This window comes from Papio anubis, chromosome 6 (assembly GCF_008728515.1).
Source record: "Papio anubis isolate 15944 chromosome 6, Panubis1.0, whole genome shotgun sequence".
Taxonomy (NCBI): Eukaryota; Metazoa; Chordata; class Mammalia; order Primates; family Cercopithecidae; genus Papio; species Papio anubis.
The window spans coordinates 92239524-92263789 of NC_044981.1; the positions used below are offsets into that span (position 1 = coordinate 92239524).

Sequence of the window (24266 nt, forward strand, 5' to 3'; positions counted from 1 at the left end):
CTCCTTTTCTGCTTCAACCCAGAGCCCTCCCTTCCCCACCTCTCACACTCTCTCACTGTGCCATGTGGAAGTGTCACAGCACAACCACACCTTCTGCTGTATCATCTCCTTGTCCTGAAAAGCTCTGTTCGTCTCAGACTTCACTGAGATCCATCCTCCTCTGAGGACCGTTTCCCTTGTAGTCCTCTCAAAGTAGTGGCATTGTTATTTCCTCACATCTCATGTATGTCAAGGACAGGTAGAGAGATTGTCATCATCCCAGGGCATGATTTTGCTTCTAGACCGTTACTCCACAAATTGATTGATTGAGAAAGCACAGCCACAAAAACAACATCTCTTCTGAAGATGGTGCTCTCTATCTCTCTCAGGCTCTCCTCTTCCTAACTGTGGTCGGGGTCATTGTCTTTTATTCACTGAGTACTTCGGCACCTGGCTTGCAGTCTTCCTCCTCATCACGAACCCCTTACTGTACCCCCAGGGCCCTCAGTGTCAGCATGGAGGATGTGTCTGCTTCATGGTCCTTGGACCTTCAATCTGCTTGTCTCCAAAGACCTTCTCCCTGCACTCAGCTGCCCAGTTTCATAGCCACACCTCAGACCTTGTCATCTTCAGTAATTACTCTGTTTCTGAAATCACACTATCCGTCATTTTACTCTCACCGCAGCCTCCTCTCCTTCTAGCTTGCCTGTTATGGTTGTACTCTGACCTCACTGTAATGTCTCATTTATTGGCCCTGCTACTTTCTACCAACCCATCCAGTCTTTCCTTTCTTCATTTTCCTTCTTAAGCAGTTTAGATTCTATCACTGTTGCTAAACCCTTAAGTTCTCTCATTTCCTTTATTTTTGATGCATTTGCTTGAGAAAACCCCAATCCGGATGAACTGAGCTATTCATATTTCCATGCCTATATTGTCTAGTAGAGACTAGTTCCACAAAAATCTTTAGATTCAACAAGCCAAAAAGTGCCCAGAGTTTTAGTATGTGTTTCTGGTCCACTGACTCCCTGCCACTCAAGAGGCAATCCTTTCCCACAACTAAGCCCAAACCTGCCTCTGTGCTTCAAATCGATCTTTCATATATTCTCAGCAACCTTTGACTGTTGCTTGTTTCTCAGCCACGTTCTTGAGATACAGCTGTGTTGTCACCTTCCCTATGCAGATGAGTTGCAGATTTACATTTCTAGCAAAGACTCCTTTCTGAGCTCCAGATCCATGAATCAAGCTACATATTTGACATCTGTGCTTGGATGTCTTAAAGACAACTCAAACTTAACGTGTCCCAAACCAAATTCATCATCATTCTTTTCTACAATTCTGATCCTCTTTCATTTGTTTCCTATTCTGGAAATATCAAGTTGTATAAGCCAGAAATGTAGGCGTCTTCTGGAAATCTTCCTCCCACTCACCTCCATATATAATCTAACACCAAGACCTGTAGATTTTCCCTCTAAATAACTTTTAATCCCATTCACCTTTCTGAAACTTCATCCGAATGCTCTTTGGGCTCCAAGGTCCAACTCCATCACTCACCTGAACCATAGTCACAGGCCGGGTTTGCTCTAGTCTGGCCCAGTCTCCCCTACTGCTCTTGGTACTACAGCTTGAGTGACCTTTTCTGTGACTTCCCATTGCCCTTAGGATACCCTGGCCCAGAATTCCTGCACAAGTGGGCTCAGGCTTCTGCTGCTCGGGGCTTACCTGCACCACGTTCTTCTTCATCCCTAGCTGTTAACTTTCTGTAGACACTCTGTAAGGGCCATGCTCCCTCCTGCCACAGGATCATAGCATTTGCTGTTCTCCTGCCTGGAAAACCTTCCTTTTTACCAGATTAACTTGTTCTCATCCTTCAGCCAGCAGCTCAAGTATTATTTCTTTAGGGAGGCTAGATTATTTGATTAATGTGTAACTGCCCCACTGTACTGAAAGTTCCATGAGGACTGCTAAGGACTGCTACCACATATGGTTTGCTCACCATTTTATCCCTGGTACCCAGCACAACACCTGGCGCAGGCTTAATAAATATTTGCTGGGTAAATGAATGAGGGAAGGAAGGAAACAAAATTATTCATTTATAATTACGTTCCTTTCTACAGAGTTTTCATTATTTAATAATTGTCTAAGCATATTGTATCTTCTTTGCTTATTATTATGACCATTGTTATTAATTGACCAAGTTCATTTTAAAGTGTTTATAAATTATAAAGTGTTCTATAGAAATAACATTATTTTATTACAGGGTCCTTTAATAGCCTACCACCTTAAATAGAATTTTAAAAATATTAATGTCTTTAATTTTCATGAAAATATTTTGACTACATAAAGTGATTTAAGACACTTACTTGATAGTTCACCAATAGACTGAATTGAGATAATTATGCATAATTATTACTGTCAGACTTTTTGTCCAGTCTTTTTCTTTCTTGTATAAAGTAGCCTACTTAAGAAATGAGAATCTTTATGCCACTTGGTTGTTTTTAATATGTAAGTATGTAACACCTTATTGGTAGTGTTACTTAAAAACGACTACATATTTTTTGTATATACAGGTTGTAGGTAAACACTGACATAGAAATTGACTTGGATTTTAAAATTTGAAATGCAGATGTTTAAAACCATATAGCTGTTTTTGGAATTTACAACTTTAAAACTGACTGAACTTCATCAAAATTCTTTCCATGAACATCAAACCCTATAGGATTTCTGTGACCAAAAATGTTAACTCTATGACCTTGAGGTAGCTGAGGTAGCAATTTGCTCTAAAGCAGTGATTCAGTATGAGTAGGGAATATGATATAATGAACATCATTCTCTGCATTTGATTTATTAGTTTTTGTGATCAATTCCAGAATGAAAGTTAAAGGCTTAAAGTTACGAATAATCGTCTTTCCTGAGACCTCGTTTATTTATTTCCCCATTTCTGGATACCGACATACGATACTAAAAAGCAGTCTTCTGCTCAGAGAGTCTGGGGCTTTCCACTATTGCATGAGGGCCTACGTGGGGCCCTGTGAAATACAGGAACAGCAGTTTGCACAGGCAGTCTGATAGGGGTTGCCTAAAGCCCTTATAGTGTTCAGGTGGAAAAAAATAGAGGGACATATATCCCTGGGAACTCATAGAGTATCCAACAGAACCATAATGAGAAGCATATCTATAATTTTAAAATTCAGGTAGCCATATTAAAAAAAGGTAAAATTATTATTTTTTGTTGTTGTTGAGACAGAGTTTCACTCTTGTTGCCCAGGCTGGAGTGCAGTGGCACAATCTCGGCTCACTGCAACCTCTGCCTCCTGGGTTCAAGTAATTCTTCTGCCTTAGCCTCCTGAGTAACTGAGATACGGCATGTGCCACCACACTCGGCTAATTTTTATATTTTTAGTAGAGATGAGGTTTCACCATGTTGGCCAGTCTGGTCTTGAACTCCTGACCTCAGATGATCTGCCCGCTTGGGCCTCCCAAAATGCTGGTATTACCAGTGTGAGTCATCATGCCTGGCCCTAAAAAAGGTAAAATTAATTTTAAAAATACATTTTATGTAACCCAACATACCCTAAATATTATAATTTAAACATGTAATCAGTACAGAAATATTGAGCTATTTTGCTTTCTTTTGTTCATATTGTCTTTGACATCCATTGTGCATTTTACATGTATGGTACATCTCAATTTGGACTGGTCATATTTCAAGTACTCAGTGACCATGTGTGGTTAGTGTCCACTGTATAGATGTATCCCTATAATAGACTATTACTATTGTATTGATACAATACAATACAATAGAGTATTACTATAGTATCAATATAGCACATACTCTTTTGTATTGATGCAGTTCTAGGGCATCTCTGAGAGAAAGGGGTTGTATTGGGGAAGCCAGGACACTCTCTGCACTCACTGATGAATTCTCAGGTGGCAGCATTGCTTCTGTGGGAGACCTTTTCCAGTTTTAGGATGACACTCAAATCTGTGTTTCCTTGAGAAATATGGCTCTTGCTTTCAGTCTTTTTTCCAGCAATTTAGAAGTTTTAGGATATACTTTTCCTTCCTTTTTCTTTATTTCTCAAAAAAATTGAGGGACATTGCTCTAAGTTGAGAGGCTTAGTTTGCTAATTTGATATATGTTCTAGATGCTGAGGGAGCTGTTTGCAAGCATGTGTCAGCTCCCCATTTTAATTTAGACATAGTGCATTACAGTCTTTGATTTATCTCCTCCCTGGTTTATGACTATTGACTTGGTGAAGTGGGCCTGCTCCCTTCCAGCTATGTTCTGTGGCCATGTGTGCCTTAACATTTAGAGGGTTGAGATGTTTTACAAATTTACATCCAAGAGTTGAGTGGGAAGTTACTTTCAGAATACAATAATGATTTGTTGATTAAGAGGCTTTTATTTCTTGCCAAATGTTAGAGTATTTGTTTCTGCTTTTAAGGATCCCTAACATATTGGTTCCAAAATATTTGGGATCTTGTGCCAACTGTTGTCTTAAATATTTAGCTTGTTGTTTTCTTGAAGCTTGAATTTTCAAGCCCAGCTGAATGATCCTGTGAAATTGTGCAGCACCACTATTGTTTCAAAGCCGAGTCTTTTATTCTTTGCCAAATTTCAGTTTACAGCTGCTCTTTTTCTGGTAAGATTTATTCACTCTCAATAGACATATATAATGCAAGTACCAATTCAATCTTAATAATAAGGACAGGAATTGTGGCACTATATTTGGAAAATGAGTAAGGAAACATTTTAAGGCAATTATCTTAATATATTCTTCTGTTCCACTACAAATGAAATTTTGAAATACATTTATTTAACATTTAAGGTAATATAAAAATGGAGAAAATAAGTTATGAATGTTTCAAATATATTTTCTAAGGTTATAATAATTAGAATCTATTTTCTATGGTTATAATAATTAGAATCTATTTTCTATCCCAAAACTTTCAGTCACAGTATGAAGATACATGTTTTTGAAGCAAAATTTCAAATATTTCTTACTGCTTTGTCATGTTGTTCTGTTCATGTATATTATTCTAAAAGGCTGACATTGAGATTCATTATACATAATATAAATATAAAGTTAATAGGGACTTTCATGATTTTTCCCCTTAAGCATAGATTTTTCAGCTCTTCTACAGATTGTGTGTGTCTGTGTGTGTGTGTGTGTGTGTGTGTGTGTATATATTTTAGACAGAGTCTCGCTCTGTTGCCCAGGCTGGAGTGCAGCGGCATGATCTCAGCTCACTGCAACCTCCACTTACTGGGTTCAAGCAATTCTCCTGCTTCAGCTTCTTGAGTAGCTGGGATTAAGGTACACGCCATCACACCTGGCTAATTTGTGTATTGATGCAATACAATACAACAGAGTATTACTATTAGTATTAATTAAACCCCAATATGGGATTTCACCATATTGACCAGGCTGGTCTCAAACTCCTGACCTCAAGTGATCCACCTGCCTCAGCCTCCCAAAGTGCTGGGATTACAGGCATGTGCCACCACGCCTGGCCTCTTTTTTTTTTTTCTTTTTTCTTTAAGTAGGAGGAGGAATTACATTATTATATTCTTGGTGATATGTTCTCAAGATACCTGATCTTGGACTTTCAGTTTTTCTATCTATAAAATAGAGATAATAATAGTACCTGCCTCATGGTGGTGTTGTGCAGATTACATGAACTAGTCATTGTAAATCACTAAGAATAGTTCATGGGACATGGTGAGCACTATGTGTTTCTCAAATCTATTAAAAAGTCATCCTTTTAGGAAAGATTTTTCAAAGACTATCTTAAAGCTTTACTTGGCTGATACAATGTTTCTATTACTATTCCATTTCTTGATTTGAGATGCTAATTAATTGAGTGATGCTAATTAATCTCCATTCTAGACTTTGCATAGAAATTTGCAAAAAATTATTTATGCTTCTGAATGAGGTTTTTAATTACTGATTTTAAAGTCTGCCTATGGCTTGAGCTACTAGATGAATATTCAATGACAGTAACCATTTCAAAACTCACTGCTACACTTCAACTGAAAATAATCCTCCCACCTTCCCACAGGAACTTCCTATATCATCACCGTCTGTCAAGGTTTTTTCTTTCCATATTTCTGACATTTCTGATGCTTCCCAGTCAAAACTGTCCAATAAAGCTTAATGACTGCCTTCTGGCATTTCGCAGGAAGTATTTGGTTAATTTTAAGATAGTGATTTGTACCTAACTGTAATTTACCAGCCAACTGGCACCACAGGCTGAGCAGAGCCCTGCCAAATAAACCCACCATGCAGACTAGGCTGGTGGCAACTCTGGCTCCCCTGAGAAACTCTTTCACACTCAGAGGAAGGGGTTGGATACAGGAATTACCAACATGGGAGAGGCAATGTTCAATCATCCCAACAGTATTTTTACTCAGCTTTGAGATGAACCTGCTGGCCAGAAACAGGACTTGATGGCCCTTGTTTTCACTCTGGGAGTAACCTATTCCTGGCAGATCACCCATCTTAGTCCAATACCGGTTCTGAGATTTCAGAGCACTGTGTAGATTCCCATTGGCGTAAGCTGAAAATATCCATAGCTGTCTATAAAGTGAAAGTTTGCATTTTGTGTTTATGGCATTACTTCTGTATTATTGTAGAATGATCTAGAGCTTCACCTAGGACTTTTGAAAGGGCATAAGGATAAATGTCTTAGGTTAGTGTAGAGAGTGAAGAGGTAAGTCTCACAATGGGTAAAATTAGCAATCTCACAAAGTAGAAACAAAAAGAAAATTATATAGTCATTCATAAATCTAGTAGAATGATCACACATAGAAACTAAAGGCTGATAATAGATAAATTTTACTTTCAGCTTTAAATTTGTTATCATTTACAACGCATTCCTTTTGATGCTCTTATGGTGCACAATTTCCCAAGTTTAATAGTAAGCTTCTTTGGTTTAATTGCTTTTTACATGGAATGGTCACTTGCAGCCCTTTTTGTCCTGACTAACATTTGCTCAGTTTTCTTGTATGTGTTAACAGTCTTGTGTCCTGTGGGAGACATGGTAAGGTACAAAGTTGGGGAAGAAATCAGGGAATTAGAGAGAGGGGACAGAGTGGGAAGGGTCACACACACACATGTACACGTGCCCAGATACACATCCAGAGGAAGTTTTGCACTCAGAGATGTTCACACACTGAAGGGACGGGGCCCAGAAACAGAGGCTTGCAGGTCCAGAGACCTGGGTCAGTATGCAGCCACAGATGAACACACACAAACACAAATGCAGAAAGAGAGGCACCAGTAAAAAAGAGAAAGACCCTGCAGGGAGGGGAGCAGAGAGAATAAGAAAAAGGGAGAACAAGAGAATGGTGGAGAGAAAGAAAATGAGGGAACAGATGGTCACACTCATAGAGTGCACTGGAACCCGTGTTACCTTAGTCAATGTTCAAGGAATGAGAGAGCAGCCGGCCCACAGGGCTGGTAAAAGGAAAAACGTTGACTTGATTGTTCTCCTTTGTAGTATTCAAGAAATGCTGACAGGCCAGAGGCTGTGCCACTCCGAATCTCACAATGACAGTGTCCTGGCAGCATTGAATCAGCAGAGGAGTGATGGCATCCTCTGCGACATCACCCTGATTGCTGAGGAACAGAAATTCCATGCTCACAAGGCCGTCCTGGCAGCATGCAGCGACTATTTCCGGGTAAGTCACCATAGTTTGTTTGTTTCTCTTAAAATATTGATAAAGAGAGGATGACAGTGCTTCCCAAACTGTCACTAAACCAGGAGCCAATTATGTGGTACCCCCAGAGCTGAATGGTGGGGGCTTTTGTTCTTTCCTGGGTAGAATGTGTCCTGGGGCCCCATTGGGTCCTTTCTGGGCAGGGCACCTGGATGTGCCTCCAATGTAGAACAGACCTCCCCTCGCATCTGAGCCAAGGAGCGCTTGGCACTTTACCACCATGAGACAATGTGGCACTGTAGTGCTCCTGTGGGGGTGCAGATTGGGGTGAGAGGTTGCTTCTGGATTCAGGATCAAAGACCAAGCTATAAGACAATTTGTTAAAATTTAAAAATCTTTAAGTATATGTAGTGTTTCTGATTTATATATATATACCCACACACATATATACACACATATATGTATATATACGTATATATACCTCTGTGTGTGTGTGTGTGTGTGTGTATGTATGTATATATATTTTTTGAGACAGAGTCTCGTTCTTTCATCCAGGCTGGAGTGCCAATGGTGTGATCTCGGCTCACTGCAACCTCTACCTCCTGGGTTCAAGTGATTCTCATGCCTTAGCCTCCTGAGTAGCTGGGATTACAGGGACACGCCACCACACCTGGCTAATTTTTGTATTTTTAGTAGAGATGGGGTCTCACCAAGTTGGCCAAGTTGGTCTTGAACTCCTGACCTCAAGTAATCCACCTGCCTCGGCCTCCGAAAGTGCTGGGATTATAGGCACACACCACCGCGCCTGGCCTAATGCTTTCTAATTATTTGCTCCAAGGACAGAGATTCATTTAAAAAGCCTAATGGACCTTCATGGTCAGTACATGTGGCTAATGAAAACACATCTTGTTTACCAGAGCTTTGGGGCTGATTTCCAACAGCAAATTATATGTGGTAATAAGATTGCTGTTTTTCTTGAAGATGAAAGTACACAGTATGGTGAAGCTGATTAAATGCCACTTATTTAGCACTTCTTGTGATTCACATGGTGAGCAAAGGATTTTATATGCATATCTCATTTAATCCTCACAACAACCCATTGTGCACATATATATACATACTATTAAAATCACCATTTTGCATATATGGAAACAATAACAAAGACTAAGTAATTTGCACTAACTCAGAGGATAAGGGTCACACAGTTCCTAAATGGCAGATCTGGAATTGAAATCCATGTTTGACTCTTAATGAGCGTGATAGTCTGCTGCTTATATGGACATAAAGTAGCAAAAACCTGGACAATTATTAGCCAGAATGTTTTGAAATATTAATTTCTAAATATACATTATTTCAATGCCTATTTAATATTCTTTTCAATGCTATTTCAGTTAACTAGTGACTAATACTTTTGAAACATAATGGTATAAATCTCCATATAAATGGGAATATAAATTAATTTAATTGTGTTGTGTTGTTTTTTTAATTTTCCCCAGTAAAGTCTCTAAATGTTACAGACACCAACTTAGGCCCATGGGCAATTTGTTGATTGGTTTGAATATTTCTAATAATAATGTTGCTTTTGTTAGTTAAGAGACAATATCAACTGCACTTAATTGCCAACTAGCAGTTGCAGAGAATTTTCAAAGATGCCAAATCATAAAAGACAGCCTTTTTAAAAAAGCGTATTAAATGTGATGAAACTGAGTAATGTAGAAGATGAAGAGGTAATTACTTGAAATGGCTGTTTCTGAAATAAAAAGTAGGATTTAATTCTAAACTACAAAGATGATACAGAATATCTGTAAAGTGGCCTTTTAGTTCCATTAATATAATTATACATTTCACACACCCTCACTCACATTGTCAGGTATTCTTCTTTCAGAAGAGTCATATTATTCAGAGGGGCTTTTGAATCAGCAAAACACTTTAGATTGTATGTATATTATGTAATAGGAATTTTGTCTTTTTATGGACTGTAATATAGCCTTCTTGGTGTTAACTTCTCTCTACTTAGGTTTCAGCATTTCAGTATCGATTTTTTTTTTTAACTTTTATTTTAGGTTCAGGGGTACATGTGCAGGTTTGTTATATAGGTAAATTATGTTTCATGAGGGTTTGGTGTACAGATTATTTCATCACCCAGGTAATAAGCATAATACTCAGTAAGTAGTTTTTCAGTTTTCTCCCTTCTCCCAGCCTCTACCATTAAGTAGGCCCTAGTGTCTGTTGTTCCCTTTTTTGCATCCATGTATTCTCAATGTTTAGCTCTCACTTATAAGTGAGAATATGTGGTATTTGGTTTTCTGTTCCCATGTTAGTTGGCTTATAATAATGGCTTCCAGCTCCATCCATGTTGCTGCAAAGGACATGATCTCATTCTTTTTTATGACTGTGTAGTATTCCATGATATATACATACCACATTTTCTTTATCCTGTCTACCACTGATGGTCATTTAGGTTGATTCCATGTCTTTGCTATTGTGACTAGTGCTACAGTGAACATACACATGCAGGCGTCTTTATAGTAGAATGATTTGTAATACTTTAGGTCTATACCAAGTAATGGGATTGCTGGGTTAAATGGTAATATTGTTTTAAGTTCTTTGAGAAATTGCCAAACTGCTTTCCACAATGACTGAACTAATTTGCATTGCCACCAGCAGTGTATCAGCATTCCCTTTTCTCTGCAACCTCTCCATCATCAGTTATTTTTTTACTTTTTAATCATAGTCATTCTGACTGGTATGAGATAGTATCTCATTGTGGTTTTGAGTTGCATTTCTCTAATGATTAGTAATGTTGAGCACTTTTTTATATGCTCGTTGGCTGCATGTATGTCTTTTTTTGAAATGTGTCTGTTCATGTCTTTTGCCCACATTTTAATGGGGTTGTTTGTTTTTTGCTTGTTGATTTGTTTAAGTTCTTTATAGATTCTGGATAGTAGACCTTTGTCAGATGCATGGTTTGCAAAATATTTTTCCCATTCTGTGAGGTGTCTTCGGTGATAGTTTCTGTTGCTGTCCATAAGCTCTTTAGTTTAATTAGGTCCCATTTGTCAATTTTTGGTTTTGTTGGAATTGCTTTTGGTGTCTTTGTCATGACATATTTGTCAGAGCCTATGTTCAGAATGCTATTTCCTAGATTATCTTCCAGGGTTTTTATCATTTTAAGTTTTACATTTAAGTCTTTAATCCATCTTGAGTTGATTTTTGTACATGGTGAAAGAAAAGGGTCTAGTTTCAATGTTTGACATATGGCTGGCCAGTTATTTCAGCATCATTTATTGAATATGGTCTTTTCCCATTGCTTGTTTTTGTTGGCTTTGTCAAAGATCAGATGGTTGTAAGTGTGCAGCTTTATGTCTGGGCTCTCTATTCTGTTCCATTTGTCTACGTGCCTGTTTTTGTACCAGTATCATGCTGTTTTGGTTATTGTAGTCTTGTAGTATAGTTTGAACTTGGTTAATGTGACTTCAAACTATATTACAAACTATACTACAGCTTTGTTCTTTTTGCTTAGGATTGCTTTGGCTATTTCGGCTCTTTTATGATTCCATATGAATTTTAGAATAGGTTTTTCTAATTCTGTGAAAAACATCATTGGTAGTTTGATAGGAATAACATTGAATATGTACATTGCTTTGGGCAGTATGGCCATTTTCACAATATTGATTCTTCCTATCCATGAGCATGAAATATTTTTCCACTTGTTGGTGTCATCACTAATTTCAATGAGAAGTGTTTTGTAATTCTCTTTGTAGAGCTCTTTTACCTCCCCAGTTGGCTGTATTCCTAGGTATTTTATTCTTTTTGTGACTATTGTGAATGAAATTGCAATCTTGATTTGGCTATCAGTTTGGATGTTGTTGGTGTATAGAAATGCTACTGATATTCATACATTGATTTTGTATCCTGAAACTTTGCTGAGGTTATTTATCAGATTTAGGAGATATGGGGCAGAGACTATGTGGAGTGTTCTAAGTATAGAATCCGTCATCTGCAAACAGGGATAGTTTGATTCCTCTCCTCCTATTTGGATGCCTTTTATTTCTTTCTGTTTCCTGATCACTCTGGCTAGGACTTCCAGTACTATGTTGAATAGGAGTGCTGAGGGTAGACATCCTTGTCATGTTCTAGTTCTCAAAGGGAATGCTTCCAGCTTTTACCTATTCAGTATGATATTGGTGTGGGTTTGTCATAGATGGCTCTTATTAGTTTGAGGTATAGTGCCTAGTTTGTTGAGGGCTTTTAACATGAAGGGATGTTGATTTTTATCAAAAGCCTTTTCTAAATCTATTGAGATGATCATGTGGTTTTTGTTTTTAGTTCTCTTTATGTGATGAATCACATTTATTGATTTGTGTGTAGTGAACTAACCTTACATTTCAAGTATAAAGCCTACTTGATTGTGGTGGATTAGCTTTTTGATGTGCTTCTGGATTTGGTTTGCTAGTATTTTGTTGTGGATTTTTGCATCTATGTTCATCAAGGATATTGGCCTGAATTTCCTTCTTTTGTTGTGTCTCTGCCAGGTTTTGGTATCAAGATGATACTTGCCCCATAGAAAGACATAGAGAGGAGTTTTTCTTCCTTAGTTTGTAAAAGTAGTTTTAGTAGGAATTGTACCAGCTCTTTTTTATATATCTGGTAGAAGTCAGCTGTGAATCCATTCGGTCCTGGGCATTTTTTTCAGGTTAATAAGTATATTAGTCTGTTCTCATGCTGCTAATAAAGACATACCTGGGACTGGGTAATTTATAAAGGAAAGAGATTTAATTGACTCACAGTTCTGCAGGGCTGGGGAGGCCTCAAGAAACTTACAATCATGGCAGAAGGGGAAGCAAACATGTCATTCTTCACGTGGTGGCAGCAAGAAGTGCAGAGCAAAGTGGCAGGGGGAGGGGGCGGGGGAAAGCCCCTCATAAAACCATTGGATCTCATGAGAACTCACTCACTATCACAGGAACAACATGGAGGTAACTGCCCCCATGATTCAATTATTTCCCACCAGGTCCCTCCCAGGACACATAGTGATTATGAAATCTGTAGTTCAAAATGAGATTTGGGTGGGGATAAAGCCAAACCGTATCAGTAGGCTTTTTCTTACTGATTCAATTTTAGAACTTCTTATTGGTCTGTACAGGGATTCAATTTTTTTCCTGGTTCAATCTTGGGAGGTTGTACGTTTCCATAAATTCTGTAAATGAATTTATCCATTTCTTCTAAAGTATAGCTTGTGCGCATAGAGGTTTGCAGTTGTCTTTGAGGTTTTTTTTTTTTTTTTTTTTTTTTTTTGTATTTCTGTGAAGTTGGAAGTAATATCCCCTTTTTCATTTCTGATTGCATTTATTTGGATTTTCTGTCTTTCTTTTATTAGTCTAGTTTGCTGTCGATTTATCTTATTCATTCTTTTGAAGTACCAACTCCAAGTTTCATTGATTTTTTGCATGGTTTTTGGAATCTCAGTTTCCTTCAGTTCAGCACTGATTTTCGTTATTTCTGGTCTTTTGTTAGCTTTGTGATTGGTTTGCTCTTGTTTCTCTAATTTTTCTAGGTATGATGTTAGATTGTTAACATGACATCTTTCTAACTTTTTGATATGGGCATTTAGTACTGTAAACTTCTCTCTTAACACTGCTTTAGCTTTGTCTCAGAGATGCTCATGTGTTGTATCTTTGTTCTCATTACTTTAAAATAATTTTTTGACTTCTACCTTAATTTTATTGTTTACCCCAAAGTTATTCAGGAGCAAGTTGTTTAATTTCCATGTGATTCTGTCATTTTGAGTGATTTTCTTAGTATTGATTTCTATTTTTATTGCACTTTGGTCTGAGAGTATGATCGGTATGATGTCAGTTTTTTTTTTTTTTTTAAATTTGCTGAAGATTGTTTTATGGCTAATTGAGTCATCAATTTTAGAGTATGTGCCATGTGCATATGATAAAAATGTATATTCTGTTGTTTTTGGATGAGGTGTTCTGTAGATATCTATTAGGTCCATTTAGTCAAGTGTTGAGTTCAGGTCCTGAATATCTTGGTTAGTTCTCTGCCTCAGTGATCTATCTACTAGTATCTAATATTATCAGTGAGGTGTTTAAGTCTCTCAGTATTATTATGTGGTTATTGAAGTCTCTTTATAGGTCTCTAAGAATTCTCTTTATTAATCTGGGTGCTCCTGTGTTGGGTGAATATATGTTTAGGATAGTTATGCCTTTTTGTTGAATTGAACCCTTTACCATTAGGTAATGCCTTTCTTTGTCTTATTTTATTGTCATTGCCTCAAAGTCTGTTTTGTCTGAAATTAGAAGAGCAACCCTGCTTTTTTCCATTTTGTTTTTGCTTGGTAGATTTTTCTTTATCCCTTTACATTGAACCTTTGGGGGTCATTGAATGTGAGATGGGTCTCTTGAAGACAGCTTTACCATTGGGTCTTTCCTTTATCAAACTTGCCACTCTCTGCCTTTTAATTGGGGCATTTAGTTCATTTGCATTGAAGGTTAATATTGACATGTGTGGATTTTCCTGTCATTGTGTTGTTAGCTGGTTATTATGCAGACTTGATTGTGTGGTTGCTTTATTGTGTCAGTGGCCTATATACATAAGTGTTTTTGTGGTAGCTGGTAATGATGTTTCATTTCCATATTTAACACTCCCTTAAGTGCCTATGTTAAGCCAGGTCTGTTGGTAATGAATTCCCTTAGCATTTGCTTGTCTGAAAAGGATTTTATTTCTCCTTCACTTATGAAGCTGAGTTTGGCTGGATATGAAATTCTTGCATGGAATTTTTTTCTTTAAGAATGCCGAATATAGGCCCCCAATCTCTTCGGACTTGTAGGGTTTCTTTTGAAAGGCATACTGTTAGTTTGATGGGTTTCTCTTTGTATGTGATTTGCCCTTTATCTTTGGCTGCCTTTAATATTTCTTCTTTGATGTGAGCCTTGGAGAATCTGATAACTGTGCATCTTGGGGATGGTCATCTTGTATAGTATCTTGCAGAAGTTCTCTACATCTCCTGAATTTGAATATTGGCCTCTCTAGTGAAACTTGGGACATTTTTCTGGGTAATATCCTCAAATATGTTTTCCAAGTTGCTTTTTTTCCCCCCTCTCTTTCAGGGATACCAATTTGTCTTAGATGTGGCCTCTTTACATAATCCAATATTTCTTGGAGGATTTACTCATTTTTTTTAACTTTTGGCTGACTGAATTACTTCAGAAAGCAGCCTTCAAGCTCTGAGATTCTCTCTTTAGTTCATCTATTCTGCTGTTAAAATGTGCGATTGTTATCATGAAATTCTTGTACTGTTTGTCAGCTCTATCAGATCAGTTTGGTTCTTTCTTATAATGGTTGTTTCATCTTTCAGCGCTCGTATAATTTTATTGTAATCCTTGGATTCCTTGGATTGGCTTTCAACTTTCTCCTGAATCGCAATGATCTTTATTCTTATCCATATTCTGAATTCTCTGTCTGTCATTTCAGTCATTTCAGCCTGGGTAAGAAACCTTGCTGGGGAACTAGTGCAGTTTTTGGAGAAAAAAGACACTCTGGCTTTTTAAGTTGCCAGAGTTTTTGTACTAGTTCTTATCTCTGTGTGCTGATGTTCCTTTAACAGTTGTAATTTGAGCACATTCAGTTAGCTTCTTTTCTGGATGTTTTCAAAGGACTGAGGCTTTGTGCAGGATCTTTATTTGCAGCTGATTTCTTGTCCTTCTTTTTATGCGGAGTGGGGGGTATATTAGCAAAGTATTTTTGGTGTTGAGTTTGGGCTGTGATCCAGTAAATGGTGCTTAAGCATAATGGTAGGTTCTTGGTCAACCACGTGGCTCCTCTGTATTTCTTCTTTTATTTTTATTTTTATTTTTGAGACAGAGTCTCGCGCTGTCACCCAGGCTGGAGTGCAGTGGCCGGATCTCAGCTCACTGCAAGCTCCGCCTCCCGGGTTTGCGCCATTCTCCTGCCTCAGCCTCCCCAGTAGCTGAGACTACAGGCGCCCGCCACCTCGCCCGGCTATTTTTTTGTATTTTTTAGTAGAGACGGAGTTTCACTGTGTTAACCAGGATGGTCTCGATCTCCTGACCTCGTGATCCGCCCGTCTCGGCCTCCCAAAGTGCTGGGATTACAGGCTTGAGCCACCGCGCCCGGCCATTTCTTCTTGATTTCAGCTGTGCTCCCTCTTAGTGCTCTGAAAGTGTAGTTTCTTCTCCCACTCAATTTCTGGCTGCAGATCTTGGATTGGCACTCCCAGGGTGCACACTGCAGCTCAGGGTGAGCTCAGGCTTTGTGTGTCCTCTCCAGCTTGGAGGCATCAGAGGGAGGGACCTTGGCACTGGCTGTGGCAGAGGGCCATTCACTTGTCTCTTGGGGCTCCAGCCCAGAGAAATAGAGAGCTGCTTCCAGTTGGTGTGATTGGCCCAGGGTTGGGCAGCTGTGTTATGGGCCCAAGCTGGGACGGTGGTGGGGGCGTGGGGGTTGGTGGGGGGGGGCTTGCTTGGTGATGAGCAGGGAGCACTGGAGGCTAATGGGTGAGCTAGACTGGCCTCTTCTCTTTAAGATGGCTGCAGCTTGCTGGAGGTGTAGGTAAAGCACTCAGGGTCTTTTTTCCTTCCTGAGTCCAAGGGCAGCAAGGGAAGTACCACTGCAGTGGCAGCGGCAGAGGGGCTTTCGGTTTTGTCTGGGAGCTCCACTACAGAGAATCACAGACCTGTTGCTAATGGAAATGTTTAGTCGGGGCTTGTGGTGACTGCACTACTGGCCCTGCTTGGTGAAGCGCAGGGGGTCAAGGCCTCATGGGAAGGAGAGACTGGGCTCCCTCTCCTTATGGCGACTTTGGTGCTGGGAATGCAGGTGAAGCCCTCAGGTTCTTTGTTCCTTCCCCAGTGCAAGGGCAACAAGGGCAGGACCAGTGCACTGGCAGTGGCAGAGGGACTGTTGGTTGCCTCTGGGAGCCCCTCCCCAGGGAAATTTAGAGCCACTAGCAGTGGAAGTGCTCAGCTGGGGGTGGGGTGGCTGCTCGCAGTTTGAGCTGAAGGGTCCTTCCTGGGGAAGAGTACAGAGTGGGAGCTCACAGAGAAGAGACACTGGGTTTCTCTCCGTATGGTGGCTGTGTTGTTCTAGGGATGTCAGCATAGCAACCAGGCCCTTTGTTCCTTCCCCAGTGCAGTAAGGGTGGTACCATCGCAGCTGCAATGGCAGAGGAGCTATGAGTTGTCTCTGGGATTTCCCTCCCAAAGAAACACAGAGCTGCCACCAACTGACATGTTCAGGCCAGGGCAGGGCGGTTGTGCTAGGAGCCCAGGTGGAGAGACCCTGCCCATTGAGGGGTAGTAGAGTGGGGACCTGTGTGGAAAACTGGCCGCTTTTCTGTAAGGCAGCTCTGCCTTAGTGCCTGATCACTGTGTTCCCTCCCAAGCCCGGGGGCCACAGGAGCGAGGGCTTCAGAGCAGCAAAAGTAGTTGCCTGCCTGTTACCTCCGGGAGATCCCTTCCAAGAAAGTGCAGATATGCTACCATGGAGAGCCCTAGGAGGGAGTGGTCAAGGTCGCAGATCTAAAGGCCCTGCCCAGTGAGGAGTAGCGGGGATAGGGACCGCATTGAAAACAGGCTGCTTTTCCAGGTAAGGTGGCTGCCCTGTGCTGGGGGTCTGTGATAGTCCCTAATGACTGTGCTCCCTCGCCAGCCTGAGGGCAGCAAGAGCTAGGGCTTCCGAGCGGCAGAAATGGCGGCCTGCCTGCGACCCCAGAGCTCAGGCAGGGCTGCGATGGCCGCGGTAGAGTCTCAGGCGAGTGGGCCATATCTGGCGAGGTGCAGTGGAGGTGAGCGTGCACTCCATCTGCTGCTCAGCCCTGTGGATTTGCCCCCATCCTGAGGGGCCTATGCGGGAGCCTGACCTCTCTTGTTGCCACAGCTGCAGCTGCTGGTGTCCGGGTACTTGGGGATCCATGGGACTCCGGGACCTAGGGTTGCAAAGGTCCATGGCAGAAGTGTGGGTCCCCAGAGACTCTCACTCACTCACTCACTGTTTCCCGGCCGTCGGGGGGGCCTCCCCTGGCTCTTCGCCTCTCCCAGGTGGGCAGTTGTCCTGTCTCACTCTTCTCACTTCTGTGTGGACTATGTCGCTTCCTTGATGAATGTGTCCACTTGGATAATCCATTTGAAGAGCTAATGTTTACTCACCACTTTCTTCTCTCTCTGAGAGCGACGCGCACTCGCTGCTTCTAGTCAGCCATCTTGGCTGGAATCCCGGTTTTGAATTTCATTTTGGGAAATGATTTGATTTCGCACATTTGTGTATATGTGAGAAAGAGGGGAGAAGGTATGATGAGTACGTGCGCGCATGTGAGTGCAAGAGACCATTTCACTTGTTGGTATTTAACAGTGTTTGCTGCTACTCCCAGTTTCTCATCTATTCCACCACAGTGCCCCTCATACTCTGATAGGTTATGCACAAAGAGTGCCTCCTTTGTAATACCTATATTATAAAGCCTCTGGAGAAGCTTTATTATTTGCATTTTGCAGGTGTGGAAACTAAATTACAATATGTTTAAATAATTTACCCAGGGACTGCCAGATATTAAGTAGAGGAGCTGATTTTCACACATCTGTCTCTCTCAGTACCAACTTGTACGTTTTCCACTTAGGCTTTGTGCTCTGCTGGATTCATGTGCAGTTCCTTCAGTCTCATAAGCTGCTTGTAAGGTCATTGAAAGTCAATGAAAATTCACTGTCTTGTGCACTGATTGTTCAGATGGAGAAAGCCAAATAAAGTTGGAGCAGTTGGCACTTAACTGTTATCTGGGCAGTGCGAAGTGCTGGAGTTATGGTATTTAAGGAGACATAGGCTGAGCCCTTTGGAGCTTGTAATATAGATATCATACTGGAAGTAATTTTTTCCTTATACTCAGTATTTTTTTTTAGCTTTTGCTGCATAACAAAGTACCCCAAAACCTAGAGGCTGAATTGTTCTTCTGGTCTGCCAGCTCAGCTGATCTATACTGGATTTGCTTTTGCGTCAGTGGTTAATCAAAGGGTTGATTGGGGGCTAGTGATCTAAGTTGGCCTTGTTGACATGGCTGGTGATTGGTAGGCTGTTGGTTGGGGTGGTAAGGGAAGCTGGGCCATGTATTTGGAAGACTAGCCTAGGCATTTTCACATGGCAACTAAATCCTAAGAACGCAAGAGAGCAAGCCTCAAGGCACAGATGCTTCTCAAGCGTCTGTTTGGGTCTTGTTTGCTAATGTCCCCCCTGCTGGCCGAGCAAGTCACATGGCTAAGTCCAGAATCATCAGAATCATTTTAAGAGGGTGTACAAAAGGGCATAGACGCAAGTAGGGGAAGAATTTGTTGCCATTGTTGCAACCTTCTCCTGTCAGGAACTATGAAAATTCTGAGATTTTTACCCTATTTGCAAGCTAACTAGTTAGGCAGGCTACCACACTGTTATAGATGCTGGTAGAAGACATAAGTCTCCTAAATCAGAAACAAAATACACTTTATCCTCATAATGGCAGTAGTAATCAAGTCTCAGCATTTTTGCACCTCTTTTCTGAGCCCCAATTCCCACAGGATGACATGAAGAGGGCCAGCTTGTGTTACTACACACAGAGTGAGTTGTGTTATGGGAGAATATCATTGAGGTTAGGGAACTGAAGTCTTTTATCATGAGTAGCAAACATGTCTACCCTTTGCTCTGGAACGAGATATTATTATTCTGGACAGTAAGCATGCTAGCCTTTGCTTGACATAGAGATACTGTATCTTCCAGGATTGTAAGCAAACCTACCCTTTGCTCTGGAGGGAGATACTACTCTGTCTTCCAAGGCTGTTTGCTATAGAAACGTCCTTGAAAAGAGAGTTCAGAGGCCAGGCGCAGTGGCTCACGCCTGTAATCCCACCATTTTGGGAGGCCGAGATGGATGGATCACAAGGTCAGGAGATCGAGACCATCCTGGCTAACACGGTGAAACCCTGTCTCTACTAAAAATACAAAAAAATTAGCTGGCGTAGTGACGGGCGCCTGTAGTCCCAGGTACTCGGGAGACTGAGGCAGGAGAATGGTGTGAACCTCGGAGGTGGAACTTGCAGCGAGCTGAGATTGTACCACTGCACTCTGGCCTGGGCGACTGAGTGAGACTCTGTCTCAAAAAAAAAAAAAAAAAGAAAAGAAAAGAGAGTTCAGAACAAAAAACAGTCGTCTCATTCACAACATATGCCAAAATGCAAGAAACTCATGGAGAATTGTCTCTCAACAGTCACATGCCCACCAGAATATTTGTTTTCCTTGTGTCTTACACTCTATCAAACTGAAACATTGGAAAGAGTATCCTGTCTTAGTAATTTGTGCCTCTCACAACACTTATCATGTTACCTCATGTTTTATCAATGCTCAGTAAATATTTATTAAGTTTTTTATTTATTATATTTATTAATAAATATTTATTAAAAATGAAGAAATGTTTTCTAATTTTTTATAGTTCCATTTATATTTCAATTCTTAATATCCTAAAAATAAAAATATACAAATTATTTATGTTTCTTTTCCTTTTAGTGTGATATGTTCAAGTTAATTAAGTACTTTGGTATAAACTAGATTTTTGTGCTCTGTACTCTGATATTTGGCAGTTTATTTTGAAGCTCAAGTCATTGTTGTTCTGATTCAGGGAAGGTGGGACTGCAAGAGTAAGAAGGCTGAAGTTTTGATGGATCTTTTCCTTTATATTGGTCTGTGAGTTAATATCAGCTTTTCTTGCTTAAAATATGATTAATGAATGAGTAGTTGCACACAAAGTACTATGACTTCCTGTGATCGTCACCATTTTAAAAGCAAGTGACAAAACATATTTTTCAGCCAAATAATAATGCTTTTAAAAATAATAAGAATGTTAGGCTTAATTTAAGCAGTATGAGCACAGCATAGCATTAGCCAGATGCTCTAACAGTCAGACTAGGACTTCTTTCATCAAAGTGCAAAGTAGTTGTGGAAAGAAGAAAGGGATGAGCTTTTGAGTCAGATCTGAGTTTGAATCTAGCAGCAGGGACCTAATCTGTCTGTTCTGTTCACCATTGTTTCCAATGCTGCCTGGCAAATAGTAGACACTATTTTAATACATGTTTGTTGGGTTACTCATCTTCTTCACTATCCATTCTATGACCATAGCCAAGTCCTGTTACTTCTATGGACCTATGTTTTTTCATCTATAAATTGATAATCACCAAGCATAGTTCTCTGGATGGGTTGATACAGAGACTTAAGTGAGATATGGTATATAAAGCTCCAAGTATAGTATCTGACACTTTCAATAAATGTGAGCTGCTTCACTTCTTAGACTAACTTAAATTCCTGGTCATGTTCTGCCTGGGTGTTACAGTGAAGAAAGGCCAGTTAGTTGTTAGGCTCAGCTACTGCAGGTTCACTCACTTTTTGATGGGTCAGAATAACTTTTTAATTTCATCCTTTCCCAGCTTTTCATTTTCTGACTCTGTCACCACTTTCCCTCGTGCATAGAACATTCCAGTAGCCATTTAACTTTTCTCCTCCTCTGGCTGTTCTTTTTCAAACCATTGTGCAGATGACTCCATAACTAACTTTCACTTCCTGCTGAGATGTTCCTGAGCCCCTTGCTTCCTGTCTACCAGGCTCCGGGAATGGCTTCATGCTGTCTCATCATCATTCACCCTCCCCTTTGTTCCTTTGTCTGTTTATCCAGTGTTGCAGCCACACTGTTCTCCAAACATATTCTTTCCACTTCAGGGCCTTTGCTCTTCTCAGCTTTGCTAGTGACCATTCTTTCCACCTGTAACTTCCTGTTCAGCTCTTAGTCTACCCTGTCCATCTTCCAGGTTTCTCACAACCAACAAATATGATGTCTCTCATGAAGCCCTATTCTGACCACCCTCTGCCACCACCTTAAATTCATATGTAAGGTTCCCCTTTTCTGAAATCTTAATACTTTCACCTTGTCACCTTCAAGGAATTAAAGATTATGTACTATGTGTGGCAGCCCCCTTACCAGTAACATCTCAGAGAGATTGTGACCAACCAAACACTAGTGAAGTCCATCAAACAAATAGTGTTGAACACTATTAAGTGAGGAAGTATTGAAACAGAGATAGCAAGAGAAATTAGGGGCCTTGAGTGGTAGGGACAAGTCAGCCTCTTCTCCCTACTTCCCTGGAAGCCCCTCTGACAGTGGGAACACATAAGTTACAGGGCCCAGCGTGGGCAGCCCTGGGCTGCGGGCCACTCTGTAGGTTCTGGAAGCTGTTGTCTAACATTTGCTATCTCCAGCTTAAATCTCCATGAACGCCTACACTTTCTGGCCAGGGAAACAGATGTCTTGACTGTCTAACATAGCTTCGTATATGTGTTGGTAAAGTGATTCAAATATGACATTTTGGAAAATTAAATATTTGAGCATCTTTTTCTGTTAGAGGCTGGGCGTGCTCCTGCCTATGTAATTTTTAGAATTGAGAAAAGGGCATAAATCCCATGATTTTAAAAAAAAATCTGTGTTTCATGTATTTTATAATCCTACTTTCTAGTGCTATTTGATTAAAATTACATAAAAGACTATAAATGACTATAATATGTAATTAGAAATAAACAGGTTTTTAAAAATTCAATAAGTATTTGTTACATACCTACCATTTTCTAGACACTGAATGAATTCGTAGTCTGGTAGGAGTTAGAAACAAGTGAGCAAATGACTGCAATATAATGTAATTGGTATACGGGTTTTGGAGTGGTATTTTGGGCTCAAACCTTATTTTTATCCTTTTTCCCCTCTTCAGCATTCTCAGGTAATAACAATAACAAATTAATATTAAATAATAATTATTTGAGCACTTACTGTTCTCAGGCAGCTATTCTAAATGTTTTATGTGTATTAACTCATTTAATCCTCTAGGGAAACTTATAAGATGGGTATTATTGTCATCCCTATTTTAAAAATAAAGAACAGGAGGCCCAAATTTTAATAATTCACATTAGGGGCATGAGAAGTGGTTAAGTAAGAGCTGATGATGGCCTGAAGTAAACAAGGAGCAGATGGCTGGAGAGAAGAGGGTGTGTTTGAGGAGCGGGTTGGGAGGTAGGTAAACAGGACATTGTGATGGACAGTGAGGGGGAGGAAAGACAAGAGTGAGTGTGGTTGAGGGTCAGGGAGCATGGGAGCAAAGGCATGTTCATGCTGACCAAAGGCTTGAGGTCTGGAGAGTGTTGGGAAAAGAGCAGGCCCAAGGCATTTGGAAAGAGTCTGCACCATTGAGCAAGCAAACGAGGAAGGCTGTGTGTATGAAGATGTCTGTCCTCTTTGAGGCTGGAGCCAGTGTGTTTTCCTTTCTGATGTTTGTACCCTAGAACCCACAGTGCCTGGCCCACACAGACCGTCTTCATTCTCCCTGTTGCTCTCTGCCTGGAATAGTTTCTTACTGTGTCATGTGGGTGGGCCCTCCCAAACCCCTCTTCAGAATTTATCCCCTGAAACCCACTATGTGTGCATTGGTTAAGACATTCGTTTGTCTTATTTCCTGAGAAAGCGTCCTATAAAGACTTGAAGGTGGCCAGGCATGGTGGCTTATAAATGTAATCCCAGCACTTTGGAAGGCCCAACGGGGAGAATTGCCTGAGCCCAGGAGTTTGAGACAAGCTTGGACAGCATAGTGAGACCTTGTCTCTATAAAAAAAAATTAGCTGGGTGTAGTGGCATGCACCTGCAGTCTCAGTTTCTTGAGAGGCTTAGCAGGAGGATCGCTTGAGCCCAGGCTGAGGCTGTAGTGAGCCATGATTACACCATTGCACAGGAGTACACAAAATACACGAACAATCATGCCAGCGACAGCAAAAACATACAAGAGATCCTCCTGCTTAAGCCTCTCAAGTAGTTGAGACTACAAAACATACAAACAACCATGCAAACCATAAAAAAGTACAAACAAACCAACCAAAAACAGCTTGAATGTAATAGTACTGCTGATTTAAAAATATGTAAATGTAATCAATGTTGGAGTCACGTTGTTTCCTATTTGGTTGGTTTGTAGACTCTTCATTACCATTTCTGCTTCTCAGAAATCACATGTAGTGACACGTGGTGTTTATTATATAAAGGATAAATGGCAGCATAACATTGACAGTTATTTTGCTTCCAGCCCCCAAGACTGTAGCCTTCTGCCTTATTCCTAGCCTGCCCCTCAACCTCCACTGAGTCTGTAAACCTCCAGTATACTTCCAGTAAATTATCCTTTTGCTTAAAAAACAAAATTAAAAATAAATATACTTTGTAAACTGTCAAATACTGTATGAATATTAAAAGCCTTTTAGTAGTCAGTTTCAGTCTTTCATTCAGTCATCCATGCCACAGCTTCCTTCTGGGCACATACTAAGCAGTCCCTGGGCTTGATGCTGTAATTAGAATCTGCTCATTTGATCTGCAGGAATATTGTCACATTCTGATTAAAACAGTTCTCAAAAATTAAATTTTAACTTGAAACAACATACATGAAATCTCTTTTTCAGAAAAAAATTAATAAAAATAATAGTAAAATAACCCCAAGTCCTTTAATGCATACAGTGATTATTTTTAGTTTAGCTTTTTTATGGTTACTGTAAGCATATAAATATATACTAC

The 24266-nt window shown here is 40.2% G+C and overlaps 1 protein-coding gene across 11 annotated transcripts in view; it reads left to right on the plus strand.

Annotated features, from left to right (window-relative positions):
• KLHL32 (kelch like family member 32) overlaps positions 1–24266 on the plus strand; it is a 214905-nt gene that overhangs the window by 46475 nt on the left and 144164 nt on the right. For all 11 annotated transcript variants that reach the window (XR_004184570.1, XR_001901981.2, XM_021936810.2 and 8 more), the window contains one exon: positions 7483–7663. Coding sequence is in view for 8 of the 11 variants with exons in the window: in XM_021936810.2 (XP_021792502.1) it covers positions 7483–7663 (181 nt within the window). In the remaining 3 variants the exon portion in view is untranslated. The remainder of the gene's footprint in view (positions 1–7482; positions 7664–24266) is intronic.